The sequence below is a fragment of the Ursus americanus genome, chromosome X, assembly GCF_024610735.1.
Source record: "Ursus americanus isolate L20-20 chromosome X, mUrsAme1.1.p, whole genome shotgun sequence".
NCBI lineage: Eukaryota > Metazoa > Chordata > Mammalia > Carnivora > Ursidae > Ursus > Ursus americanus.
Genome location: NC_142164.1, coordinates 14,511,441 through 14,524,522, shown reverse-complemented (window position 1 = coordinate 14,524,522; position 13,082 = coordinate 14,511,441). Strand labels below are relative to the sequence as shown.

Genomic DNA, 13,082 nt, shown 5'->3' with positions numbered 1-13,082 from the left:
GAAAAAAAACTTTTAAAAACTTAGTATCTTTTGGGGCGCCTGGGTGGCTCAGTTGGTGAAGCATCTGCCTTCAGCTCAGGTCATGATCCCAGGGTCCCAGGTTCCCTGTTTGGCTGGGAGTTTTGCTTCTCCCTCTGCCTCTCCCCTTGCCCCTCCTCCCTCAGGCTTATGGGCTATCTCCCTCACTCTCAAATAAATAAAATCTTATACTAGAATGGATATCCTTATTTCAAAAAAATTTCAACTCTTATCAAAAAAATCAATTCAAAATGAACTATAGACCTAACACAGTTAAAACTACCAGACTGTGGGGCGCCTGGGTGGCTCAGTCGTTAAGCGTCTGCCTTTGGCTCAGGGCGTGATCCCAGAGTCCTGGGATCGAGCCCCACATCAGGCTCCTCCGCTGGGAGCTTGCTTCTTCCTCTCCCACTCCCCCTGCTTGTGTTCCCTCTCTCGCTGGCTGTCTCTGTCAATAAATAAAATCTTAAAAAAAAAAAAAAACCAACTACCAGACTGGTAATACAGATACCAATATTAATCTCGTAATTTTGACAAATATACCGTAAAACTATGTAAGATGTTAAAATTAGGGCAAACTGGGTGTAGGATATATAGGAGCTCTATGATATATTTGCAACTTTTCTATAAATTTAAAATTATCCGAAAATAAAGTTCATTTTTTTAAAAAGTGCTCAGCCATTAGTCATCAGGGAAATGCAAATTAAAATCTCAATGTGATACCACCCCACCCACCCACTAAAATGGGTAAAATGAAACAGATCAACAGCAGCCATTGTTGGAAAGCAACCAGAACACTCAAATTGCTAAGGAGGGCATAAAATGGTACACTCCTGGAACACTATTAAGCAGTTTAAAAATTAAAACATATATAGTCCACCCTATTACCTCATCAATTCCACTCCAAATTTTATCCAAAAGAAATGGAACTATATGCCCAAGACTTGGACAATATTCATAGCAACATTATTCAAAATAGCCCAAAACTAAAGTCCAGACGTCCATCAAAACCGATGGACTATACACTCTCAACTATACAGTGGAATTCTCCACACCAAAAAGGAACTAATACAACTACATGGATGAATCTCAAAAACATGCCAAATGCACCTAGACACAAAGAGCATACTGATATAAGACTGAATTCATATGAAGTCCTAAAATATGCATATCTACCCTGCAACAATAGAAACAGGTCAATGTTCTTTCTCTGGGCCTGGGAGAAGAGACACTGACTGGTAAGGGGTACATAGGAACTTTTTGGAGGGAAATATTCTGCCTCTTGGGGCGCCAGGGTGGCTGTTGGTGAAGCGTCCGCCTTCAGCTCATGTCATGCATGATCCAGGGTCCTAGAATCAAGTCCCACATCAGGATCCCTGCACAGCCTGCTTCTCCCTCTCCCTCTGCTGCTCCCCCTGCTTGTGCTCTCTTCTCCCTAATACCTTTTAAAAAAGAAAATATTCTGCCTCTTGATAAATGGGTTATACTCTGCCTCTTGATAAATGGGTTATACAACTCTTTTCCAGGACTGATCAAACTAACACAAATCTGTGTGCATTTCACTGTAAATTAATTTTATTTATTCATCAGAGATACACAAATTTAAACAATGAGATACAATGTACCCACCAGAATGGCTACATTTAAAAGCACCAAATACTGATTAAGGGCAGGGAGTAACCACAATTCCATGGTGGCAAGTAAAATGTTACAACTGTGGAAAAATGGCCAACCTCCCACGAAACTATGTACCATGAGATCCAGCAATTCCAAACGGAAATGTTTTCATCTGATTATGCACAGACCCACATATTATAACATTCACAGCAACTTTATTCATAATAGCCAAGAGCCAGAAAAGGCCCAGGTCTCCATCAATAGGTAAACTGTACCATGCTTATACTTGGCAATGAAAAGGAACTATGATACACATGTGGCAGAACCTTAAAAGCACTCTGCTAAAAAGTAAAATAAAAAGCCCTATGCGAGGCTCCCCTTTTATGATTGCATTTAGATGCTCCAGAAGAGGCAGGACTACTCCGCATCTTTGAGAAAGCAGGACAAGAATTGTCTAGGAAAAGTCACAAGGTAACTTTGCTTGGGTGATACCAATGGTCTCTACCTTATTATTTTTTAAAAGATTTTATTTGACAGAGAGACAGCCAGCAAAGAGAGGGAACACAAGCAGGGGGAATGGGAGAGGAAGAAGCAGGCTCCCAGCAGAGGAGCCCGCTGCGGGGCTCCATCCCAGGACTCTGGGATCACGCCCTGAGCCAAAGGCAGACGCTTAACGACTGAGCCACCCAGGCACCGCTCTATCTTTATTGACAGTACATGTCTTGCCAAATTTCATGCTACACCAATTTAAACATTTCAAAGTTTAACATTCATCTCTAAAATCTGTATTGAGCTCATTGGTGTTTTTAGGGAAGCACACTGATGTGTGCAACTGAATTGATGGAAGGACTGGCTTTTCTAGAATATTGGTGTGCAGCTAAGAAATTTATTTATAGGACGATACTTAGGGCTTTATTCTGCCATCCTAATGCTCAATGGACATTACTTTCCCATGTGATTACTTCTCTTCAACTGGCTATATAACCCAAATACATGTTTTAGGTGCAGATGAATTTAATGCATATAACAGGGACCCATAACAAGGAGGCTGCCCCAGTGGTCCGGCCCATGTCACAAATCTAAACTTGTCAGATGTTTATAGATGCACTCAGAGGAAACCTGACACACCGAACAATCCAACACCTCAGATTCACCTTCCATACCCTAGAAAACAGGACCTCACAGCCAATCAAAACCTTTTGGCATCACCTCTTCCAATGCTCTGAAACTCATTCATGCCCCCTACCCCCACCCCCCCAAAGTGGAGCCTCCAAAGGCCCTGCACTTCAAACCATGGGTTGTCTTCTTTTGAATAAAGGACAAAGGTCACTAAACATCTAGCTTTAACAGTATACCAGGAATCAGATGTACATACAACAGTCAACGAAAGCAGAGATTGTCGTCAATACAGAAGTGCGTTAATCGTATGGTGCTGGGTTTAACAGCACTGCTGAAGGCCCAAGTTGAAATTCACTACCAAACAGCTAAAATGGACTGGCTTTCCCTTAAGAGTTAAGCAGAAGCACCAGGGTACATCTTTGGGTCTTTCAATTTCTAGTTCTTTGATGTCACTGCTAGCATTTACCCGTGTAGGGATAAAGATTAAGGCAATCACTTCCATTAACCTTGATACCTACACGTGAAGCTCACTCCCCTAATAAAGGGGGCCGAGTCACAAAACAGGCCACCTAGGTGACTCTGTTCCATGGCAACTGCTGAAAAGTACAGTAAGTGCATGAGAAGTAGAGTTTGGGGGAGGCGGACATGTGGAGAGCATACTGAAAAGCCTGAAGTCCTTATTACAAAAAATTAAAGATAAAAAGAACCCAGGGGCCACAAAAAATGCATGTTAAGTTTTATTAAGTTTCAAATACAAAACATTCCAAAAAGAGAAAAGTGATCTATAATACTAAGTTCTATATTCATCTACCAGTTAAACAAAACATTCATTCTTTATCATTCTGTTTCACAACCAGTATAAAGCTGGAAGAATCACGACAGATTCTTTTTCCAATGGGGGAATAAGTCTGCTGGGTCAGTAAACTATTTGCCAAACAGCTGAATGGTCATTTAGGTATGCTTAATTTGAATTTAGTATTCATGTTTGCTATGATTAATTTCTATGTTCTACACTACTTTCAAGATATCTAAATAAAATCTCCAGAGCCAAAAAGTCATCAGAAGCATAATCCCAAGTAGTTACATTACAGGAGGATTGAGGAAGACAGCTATGTTAAGTGCAACAGCTACTTAAATTTTGTCAATACCCTCATCGTGGTTTGTGATTGGAAGAGCCTGTCCAATGAGGGTTACAATTTTTGGACTATTTATCACAACTGCAAAGATTAAACATGATAGCACTGATTTTACTATGAAAAAAATCTCCAAGTTTTTGTACTTAGTTCTTCTAACCCAACAACTCAAATCCAGTCCCTTTGAGAACATTATTTGCTTTATATACTATCAGCTCTAGTCTCCAACATGATTGGTTTGTTTCCAAGACAGGTGGTGGGGGTAAAGCAGGCTTACGAACAGTACAGTTAAAAAAAGCCAAGTGGCCCAACTTTGTTTCCAGTTTTTCAAGTGTGCTTTCAATCATTTCAGCTATGCTTCCAGTTACTTCAGTTTCCAGATACTACTCCTTTGTTTAATGACTGAACCCCACTTCTGGATAAACTACACCAAATGTTCCACTTGCTGAAAACTCAAACAGTTTACTGGATAACGAGTTACCACTCATGCCTTTCATTTTTCTACTTCAACTTTCATTTTTCTACTTCAACTTTCTAATTAGAAAGTTCTAAATTGCAGAGTTGTCCCCTGGGACTTTAACAAAATGAAAGCCAAAGCTGTAAAATCCACACAAAGAACCACAAGAACTTACTACCTCCACTTACCAATTTCCTTAACCGCTCCCCTTTATCTGGTCAATTACTTTTTTTTTTTAAGTAACTACCACTCCCTAGTTAAGTGCTAACCAACACTGATGCCTGCCTTCCTTCCTTCGATCCACAGGAACCCTTGAAGGCAAAAATCTATTGCCTGCACCAAACCAATTCTGATGAGTACTGCTTATGCAACTGTTGTGCCTTATCGACAATCAGCATTCTTCTGCTTCAACAACTCTGTAAAATGAAAAGCATGTGATCAGATCACAAGATACTCTTTTATACTGGAAATTACTCCCCCCTTACCCATTCCTTAAATACATACTTTATCACTTTAACTGGCAACAAAAACATCTGCTTTAAATTGCAAGCTCTAAAATGCAACCAAAAATACTCATTACAATTTTTGTTCTCACTTTGGTAATATTGAGTAAAACTAAGTCATCATTACACCACAGCACTGCTACTCCAAGTGGGAACTGAAAAGCAGTGGCATCTGTTCTCCCTTTAGTCACTTTGTACTGTGGCTGAGGAGACACCGTTAATAAAAAGGGTATCCTCTTACAAATTTAAACCTCATGCAAGTTCGTTCACCTACCAAAACACAAAGTATAGAGCTCCAATCGACCACTGTTTATGAGGACTGTATTAGCAAGCTTTACACATTCAAAAATAAACTAATTATAAAGGAGCTTAAGAGGTACAAACTTTCAGTTACTGGATAACAACTCCGTTGAAAAGTACAAAATACAGGAAAAACCGCTAATACTGCATGACTGAGCCACTAATGGAAATATACCTGTTTAAAATAACTTTGCTCTACACTCTAATGGGTAAGTTAACACACCAGGTGTTACACATTACAGCACCTTATCCTCCTAATCCACAAATTACATTATACCCCCTTCAGAGAAACTTGCAAGTATCACAGGTATGCAAAGTGGAAAAGCTGTATTAACACCTATAAAGGCCACGGCTTTTGAAACTTACCTTAGCATTTGATTTCTCTTGCTGCCAGCTTTATCTAGTGTGAATAAATCAGCACTCCAACCATAATGACCAAAATCCTCAACCTGTAAAAATTAAATATGTAACTAGTTATCTCTCTTAAAGGAAAATCTTCAAAACTTGCCTACAACTGCTCTTTTCCAGAAAGAAAAGGCAAGTTCAGACTTGCAGCTTAACGTTATTTCATGTTCTAATTCTCAAAGTGGTGGAAGATTCACTGGCTTGGGATGGACTGGAATGGCTTAAAATGGTTAAGTTGCATGGCTTATGGATTCTCATTCTGTTCCAATGGTGCACTGCCATGTTAAATCCATAAGTTGAACGGACAAAACTTATTTGAAGGAATAAGTGCAGTGTAAGGATTTTAGTTGGAGGTCTTCAAGTTTACTATATTCAAGAGCATCTTTTTCAACTTCATGGCTGGACCTGGGTCATGCTGCCTCAGGTTTTGCTTTTTAAAGACCACTTGCAATAGATTTTCTCCATAGTGTAGTTTCATAGAACTAAAAACAAGTCAGGCATCCAACTAAATGTCAAGTTTGCAATGGCTTATAGGGGCAGAGAGTGGGACCCCAAACTTAAGCCATTTCCTATATCGACTAAAAGGCTATTTTGAAAAATGTTAAAACGTATGAAGCATGTTTAAAGGTCTTCATCAAAAATACTTTAAAAAAGAAAAAAAAAAAAAAGACACCCCCTCCCAAGCCCCAGATCGCCATTGGTAATCAACAGCTGAATTATTAAGGCCTTTAAGTGTCATACATGCTTAAAAAAAAAAATCCATGTGTTGAATTTGGAGGACTTCTAATATGCTATCGAACACTTTGCTTTTCCAAAAGTTTTTTTTTTTTTTTTTAAATCTAGAAAGCATTTCCATTGCCATGAGGTACAGTATGTCTCACTGTACTATGAGGAAGGTAAGTGTTCAATCTCGACTTAGACGGAAAAACTAGTTTGCTTTGCTTACCATCTTTGCTGTTTCACAGGCATTTGATGCTTTAAATCTGATGTGGAATGCTGATAGATTCACTTTTTAGAAGTCATAAGCCTTTGAGAAGTTGGAGATAACTTCATTGCTTATCTATTTTCTCCTTTGCAATCAAGCTGTTCCTTAAAAGTGAGACACTACAGAGTTGCAAAAATTTGAAACAGTAAGAGCAAGCACCGTTTGCAGCTTCATGGTTGGTTTTGGCCAAACTTTTTATTTAGTATTCTGTAGTTGCTTAACACACACTTAAATGGTCTTATTGGGGGAGGGGAAAGGGGAGGTTCTTGTAGATTCCCAAGGAAATGTCAGAAAGGCAAAATATGGCCAGCATTATCCATTTGCTTTTTTGGGTTTACTGGGTGAATAGCACTTTCCTTACATAAGCATCTGATCTCAGGTTTTTCATACTGAGAACATCGAGATTTCAGTTTGAAGACACTCTGAAATCCTAAGAGTAGCATACCCCGACCACCCTCTAATAGCTAGCTTGTTTGTATAGGCAGAAGGATTCACCTCTCCATTTTAGATGGCTAGATGTTTGTGGAAGCTCTTAGAATTGCTTTGCCTTATTTACTGGGAAAAATCAGAAATAGGAAGTGGCCTTTAGGGACACTTTTAACTTGAAAAATTACAACACTAGTACACAAGTCAAGTCTTAACACATTTAACATTTGCTTATTGAAAGCAATGTCATAAAGTCAAATAAGATTAAACAGGTTTTACTTTTTTTTTCCCTCACAAGAACATAAAAATTATGGAAGGGGAACTTAACAGGAAATTTAAAAAAAGGTAACACAATTTTTCCTTTTAGTAGTCCTTGGGTAGTTATGACAGAAAAGGTTCCACTTTTTTGTTTGTTTCTTTGAACAGGGATTTTGGTCCAAAGTTTTGTTTGTTTTTTAATATCTGCTTCTGCCTCCCCCTCTATCAGATCGGCTTCCTCCACGGCCACCACCTCTTGGTGCTCCGCGGCTTGAACTGCTGTAGGAATCACGTGGAGGAGGGTACCCCCTTTCCATAGAAGGGGGAAGCCCTCTTTCTTGTCTGCCAACCCGATCACGACCACTTGAGTAGAGATCACTTCGGCTGCTTGAGTAACTGTCTCGACTTCCACCATATCCGTCACGTGAGCTGCTGTAATCATCATAGCGACTGCTTCCACCATAAGATGGCGGGGGCCCTCGTGTAGGTGGAGCACTACGTGAGTTACCTGCAGGGTCAATGGTCAGGTAATATGGCAACACTATAAATTGTATATATACAACATTTAAATCTGAATTTACAGAATTCTTGTATTAAACGTTTACTTTCTCAAATGGGAGGTTTTAAACTCTGCCATTGCTGGCCATTAACAGGGATTTGCTCATCTGCTGAGATACGGAAATGGATGGGTTTTAATGTTTGTTTGAAAAGACTGAAGACGGTGTGTATTTCAAGAGGATATTCCAGACAGCTTGTTATTTTATAGTAGACACTCAGACACTTTCCAGTGATAAGTTGCAATTTTGAACTGTAGACTTTCCTTCATATTGCAATGGTAAACATTTGATCTTGTTAATAAAATTTTTAAATTGTATTTTCACTGTTGGGGGAAAACACATAAGGCTGCCAATTTAAGCAAGCAAAATCCCCTCCAAAGCAAGCAAACAGCCTCAAAAAAAACTTAGAAAAAACAAAAGCCCCTCACAAAACTAGGAAAAGCCCAGCTGATAGTTACCCCTTAAAAGCAAGCAAATATCCCTTAAAAAGCAAGCACCACACAGCCTAATAAAGTGGCTCATGAACCTAAAAACTCAAGCTGGTGATATCCAAAGACCCTCAACCAGTATCTTACCATAACTCTCATATGAATCTCTGTAGGAACCTCCACTTGGATGATCTGAATAGTCACGATCACGACCATAGCCATCTCTATCACTAAATTAAAGAGAAAAACTTATTAAGTCACAGGGCAACAATTTTCAGAGCAATTTCATTTTTGACAGCAAGCTGTGGCAGGCAGCAGTATTACTTTACCTATAGCCTCTTGATGGGTAGTCATCACGTGAACTGGAATGACCATAATCACGGTAAGTATAATCTCTTGGTGGTGGTGCATAATCTCTTGTATCACGAGAACTTGGGTAATCTCTGCTTGAATAGCTACAAAAACAAAATTTAACTTGGTTCACACTTTTGAAAAGTTCTCCCTTCAACCTCAATTATTAAGACAAACTACTACACTTGTCTGCTACCTGTCTTTAGTAGAGTATCCATCATCTCTTGGGGACAAATAAACATCTCTACGAGAGGGCAGGGGTTCCCTTCGAGGTGGGCCTCCGTAACTATCTCTTCCGCGTGACACAGGAGCTTAAGAAAAAAAAAAACATACATTTTCAAAACATACCCCAAATAGAAAGCTAAAATGTGAACTTACATTCAGGCAATGAAAAGCACAGATTCAAATGAGATAGTATGGAACTAAATCAAGAAGTTTCTTCTTTAAAATTTCCTACTCACAACTCAGTTCTTTTCAGTACTTATAACTTCATGTACCTAGATTCACCTCTAGTCCATAAGTCAGCTTCATAAGCATTTTTTTATATTTAACATTTTTTATTTTCTTTTCTTGAAGACTTTGAGAGAGAGAGCAAGAAAGAGCACAAGCAGGAAGGAGGGGAAAAGAGAGAAGCAGGCAGAGCCCACGTGGGGCTCGATCCCAGGACACTGGGAATCATGACCTGAGCTGAAGGCAGAGACCCAACAGACTGAGCCACCCAGGCGCCCCAAAGTTTTTTATTTTAAGGCACCATTTTTGAAATTCACTTATCAATCCTTTGCTATAGTGGTAAAACACATTTTCTATAAATCCAGCATTTACCTCTTCCTCCCATTCCACTGCTGCTGCGAACTGGTCCTGAAGGGGCAGATCTTTTAGGAGGAGGACCACCACTTCGTGGTGGTGGTCCTCTTTTTACTGGAAGTGGTCCCCTGGAAGAACTCATGTTAAAATTCATGGAATAGCCACCATCATCTACATTGAAATAGAATAGAAAAACATGTTAATCCTAGCATCAATAAAAGCTTTGTAAGTTTTCTTTGTTGTATCAAAGACCATTTTCTGTTTAGTTGGGGCATCTTGCTTGAGTTTTCACTTGCCCAAGACTACTGAGCATAAGGGAGTCTATACACACGAACAAAATAAAACTCAAGTGTAGTCTGAGCTGCTTCAAAGAAAGATAGAAATTGTTTCATTTTTATACACTTAAAAAAGTATGCCTTATCAAAAATTTTCTGAAAAGAATTTTCCGCAAATTCTGGATAATTTTGTTGTCCATGGTATTTTTTTTTAATTATTTAACTAATCTCTACACCCAACATGGGGCTCAAACTCATGACCTGTGATCAAGAGTTGTCAGCGAGGCTCCCATCGTTTTTTTTTAAACACTAACTTAGGATGCCTTCTAGGTTTCTCCTAAGTCATAGTGACTTTGATAAATGAGGTGTTCTCCGTATCAAAAGCTGGACAATTTACAACAGGACTTAACCAATGCACAGATTCGTGTGGGGTTTGCAGTTCCTAAAACTCTACAACAAGCCTGAGGTAGACTCAAGTCATTCATTACCCATGTGCCCTCCACGTGAGGGAGGTCCCCTGGTTCCTCCACTTCCTCCTCTTCCGCCTCTAAGACCTCTTGGAGGGCCTCTGCTTCTTGGAGGTGGAGGTGGTCCACGTCTACCACTTTCAAATGATGGTTTAGTGGCTTGTTCCACTTTGATGGCTTTTCCATCTAAAGACTAAAGAACATCAAAACAGTTAGCTGCATCAGTACTTAAAGAGATCTTGCAGATCCATTCATTATGCATTGTGACACCAATGTGCCCTCCAAAATGAAGTTTTTTGGTAAATTTAGCTCACCAATTAATCTGAGAAAAGCGATAAAACATAGGGTCATTTTTCCATTGAAAGTTTTTTCAAACAGATACTGATCTGCTGAACCCCAACATAAGGTGAATCCATCACACTGCTGGTCAATAACATTTAAAAAGCCAGACAGTCAACTTATCAAATGCGATAACCGAAAAAAAAAAAGTTACCATTTTATAGATTCTAGATAACACATGGTCATATCATTTTCTGAACCAAAACAATTTAAGAGTATAATCCACAACTTTGCAAAATTTGAAATTACAAATGGCGAAGATTAGAGGGTTCTGGAAAGGTATATTCAAACACAACTCAAGAACTTCCCTAGACCAGACCTTCAGTAACACTGTTAGTTTATGCGCAAGGAAACAGCATCACTGTGCAATCTCACCTTTCCATTCATGTCTCTGGCTGCATCCTTAGCATCTGCTGGGCTCTCAAAGGTGACAAAAGCAAATCCTCTTGATTTGTTCGTTTCACGATCTTTCATCAATAGAACTAAAAAAGTAGTTTTTTGGGGGGGAGAGTGTTACTCTAGTTCGAATTAAATAACAAAAGTGCGCCTACAAAACGTAAGCTCAGAACTTCTTAGAGGACAAAATAACGTATCATTTCAGATGATCAACACAATCAAATACATCATAGCTTACGTTTTTAATTTTAACAGCTCCCTACAAGCTTTCAGATAACTCACCTTCCACTATTCGTCCATATTTGCCAAATACTGCTTCAAGGGCTTTTTCATTTGTTTCTGTATTGAGGCCACCAATGAAAAGCTTTCCTGGGCGATCTGCTTCAACCATTTTTTCCCCCTGGTGAGAGTCTGTTAAAAAAGAACAGTATTACCTCCCTATAAAAAGTTCAAGTTTATGGGACACGTGTATTTACTGGTTCATCCTTGTTTTACTAAAATCATCATGCCTTAATATCTGCAGACACCAAAAAGTATTCTTTTCTATGCCTCAGCCATAGAAAAAGAAGCCAATTTAAGTAGTTTAGTGATACCGTAGTTTATATTAAACTAGTTAAAAGGGCCAACTTAACTAATACCTTCATCCTTAATCCACCTTGGCAATTTAAATAAAGTTAACAGCTACTCAGCATTTGAGAAAGCAATTCTAGTTTTAATCCTAGATGTGCTCCCTTTTAAAGATTCAATTATCACATTCCAATTACCCTAATGGTTTTTTAAAGTGTATCGCCTCATTCAAGGTCACAGGCCAGACGCAGATCCTCTTCCAAGAACTTTGCCTTTCCTCATTAGGATTCTCTAGTCAATCTAAGCCGAAATTTAAAGTTTGAGCCAAGTTATACCTCCTCTTCTTCACCAGCCCCTAACCCCTCCGAAAAGGTTCTTTTAGAAGGAAAAAAAAAAAGGTTTCAGTATCGTTTCATAATAACGGAAGGTGGAAGCGCGCATCGTATCACTCAACACTCCATGACTGCAGCAGAATCCAATTAAAACCCGTCATTAAAAACCGCGTGGAAAACACAAAATGGCGACACTTGGATACAACCCAGAAAAACCTACACTGGTCAGGGGAGTAACTTTTGCCATCAGCAGTGGCTGGGAAAATTCAAAGGGCTTCCTCTCCAAGGCCGCCAATGAACAAGGACCCGCGTAAAAGTGCACGTGCCCATCCGTAGCGCCAGCGCCATCCCAATGTAGGTACCGCGGTGGCGCGGTCTGCCCTCAAACCGTTCCAGCCCCGACCTCCAGCACCAACCCCGCAAGCGACAGCCAAACTTTCTCGAGAGGCACACAACGGCACGGAACCCCCGCGTCTGTTTTCCCCGGACACGCGCAGCTTTATCGAAATAGGTCGGCACCTTTCGGTTCTTAAAATGGCGCCCGCCACCCCCATCTCCAGGGAGATAATCCCAAGTTCTAACGTGGCAAGAAGGTACGAGAAACGGGCGAAGAAAAGGGTAACACGTACCGGAGGGGTGACGACGGTTCCAAGCTCCTACGAGCTCGCCGGCAGGGGCTTCGTAGCAGCTCAGCACGAGGGAGTGCCGCCGGTTCCGAGAACGGAAGGGGGAAGCCGCTAGCACTACTGCGCAACGAGGGCGAACAAAGGAGACAGCAAACTTTATACTGCCCGGGAACGAGGCTGAAGGACCCGGATGGAAACCGAGCTTAGAATTTGAAACGCAAAGGGAGGGGGAGCGGTTCCCAGTCTCTCCATTGGCGGTCTTCTCTGTCATTCACTCCTTGCTCCTCCCCTTTCCCCTGGCCCTCCGCGTTCTAGCCGGCGCCCGTTTCTAACCGTTTTCCCAGCCCCCACCCGTGCTCAACAAACCCGCGTTTTTGCTTTCCGCTAAAATGGTTCACGGGCTACATTTAATACCGAACTGAAATTTATTGCATATTCTAGGGGGCCGGACGCGGTGCTAACTTTATACCTATTAATCATTTCATTCTCAAAACAATGTGATGAAGGTAGATAAGTCCTAACTGTGCTAATTTTGCATAAATAGGAAACAAAGAAGTTTAGATAATAAAACACATCTTCCCAAAATATCTTCAACAAGATTTTTAGTGAATAGATTTTTAAATGAATGTCACTTAAAGGGGAAAAAAAAGTACAAAACGGCAGACCAGATAGTTACTTCAAATAGGACAATTACTGAACACCTACTAATAAAAGACAGG

At 40.2% G+C, this 13,082-nt stretch overlaps 1 protein-coding gene and 1 non-coding gene across 3 annotated transcripts; both read right to left on the bottom strand.

The window, feature by feature from the left end:
- Positions 1 to 3,478: 3,478 nt before the first annotated feature.
- Positions 3,479 to 12,525, bottom strand: RBMX (RNA binding motif protein X-linked). Of its 2 annotated transcripts, XM_087860124.1 has the most exons (11): positions 12,367 to 12,525; positions 11,121 to 11,249; positions 10,818 to 10,924; positions 10,125 to 10,296; positions 9,380 to 9,532; positions 8,754 to 8,868; positions 8,536 to 8,661; positions 8,354 to 8,436; positions 6,499 to 7,729; positions 5,514 to 5,596; positions 3,479 to 4,760 (listed from the first exon to the last, which is right to left on the bottom strand). In XM_087860124.1, exons 2-9 carry the CDS (start codon positions 11,227 to 11,229, stop codon positions 7,419 to 7,421), a joined length of 1,176 nt encoding a protein of 391 aa, XP_087716250.1. In that variant the 5' UTR covers positions 11,230 to 11,249; positions 12,367 to 12,525; the 3' UTR covers positions 3,479 to 4,760; positions 5,514 to 5,596; positions 6,499 to 7,418. The 2 variants fall into 2 exon arrangements, with proteins under 2 accessions (XP_087716250.1, XP_087716249.1); XM_087860123.1 differs by having other exon boundaries at positions 5,514 to 7,729.
- Positions 11,001 to 11,072, bottom strand: LOC123787613 (small nucleolar RNA SNORD61). Its single transcript, XR_006778296.2, has one exon. It is a non-coding gene; the product is annotated as a small nucleolar RNA SNORD61 (small nucleolar RNA).
- Positions 12,526 to 13,082: the final 557 nt, after the last annotated feature.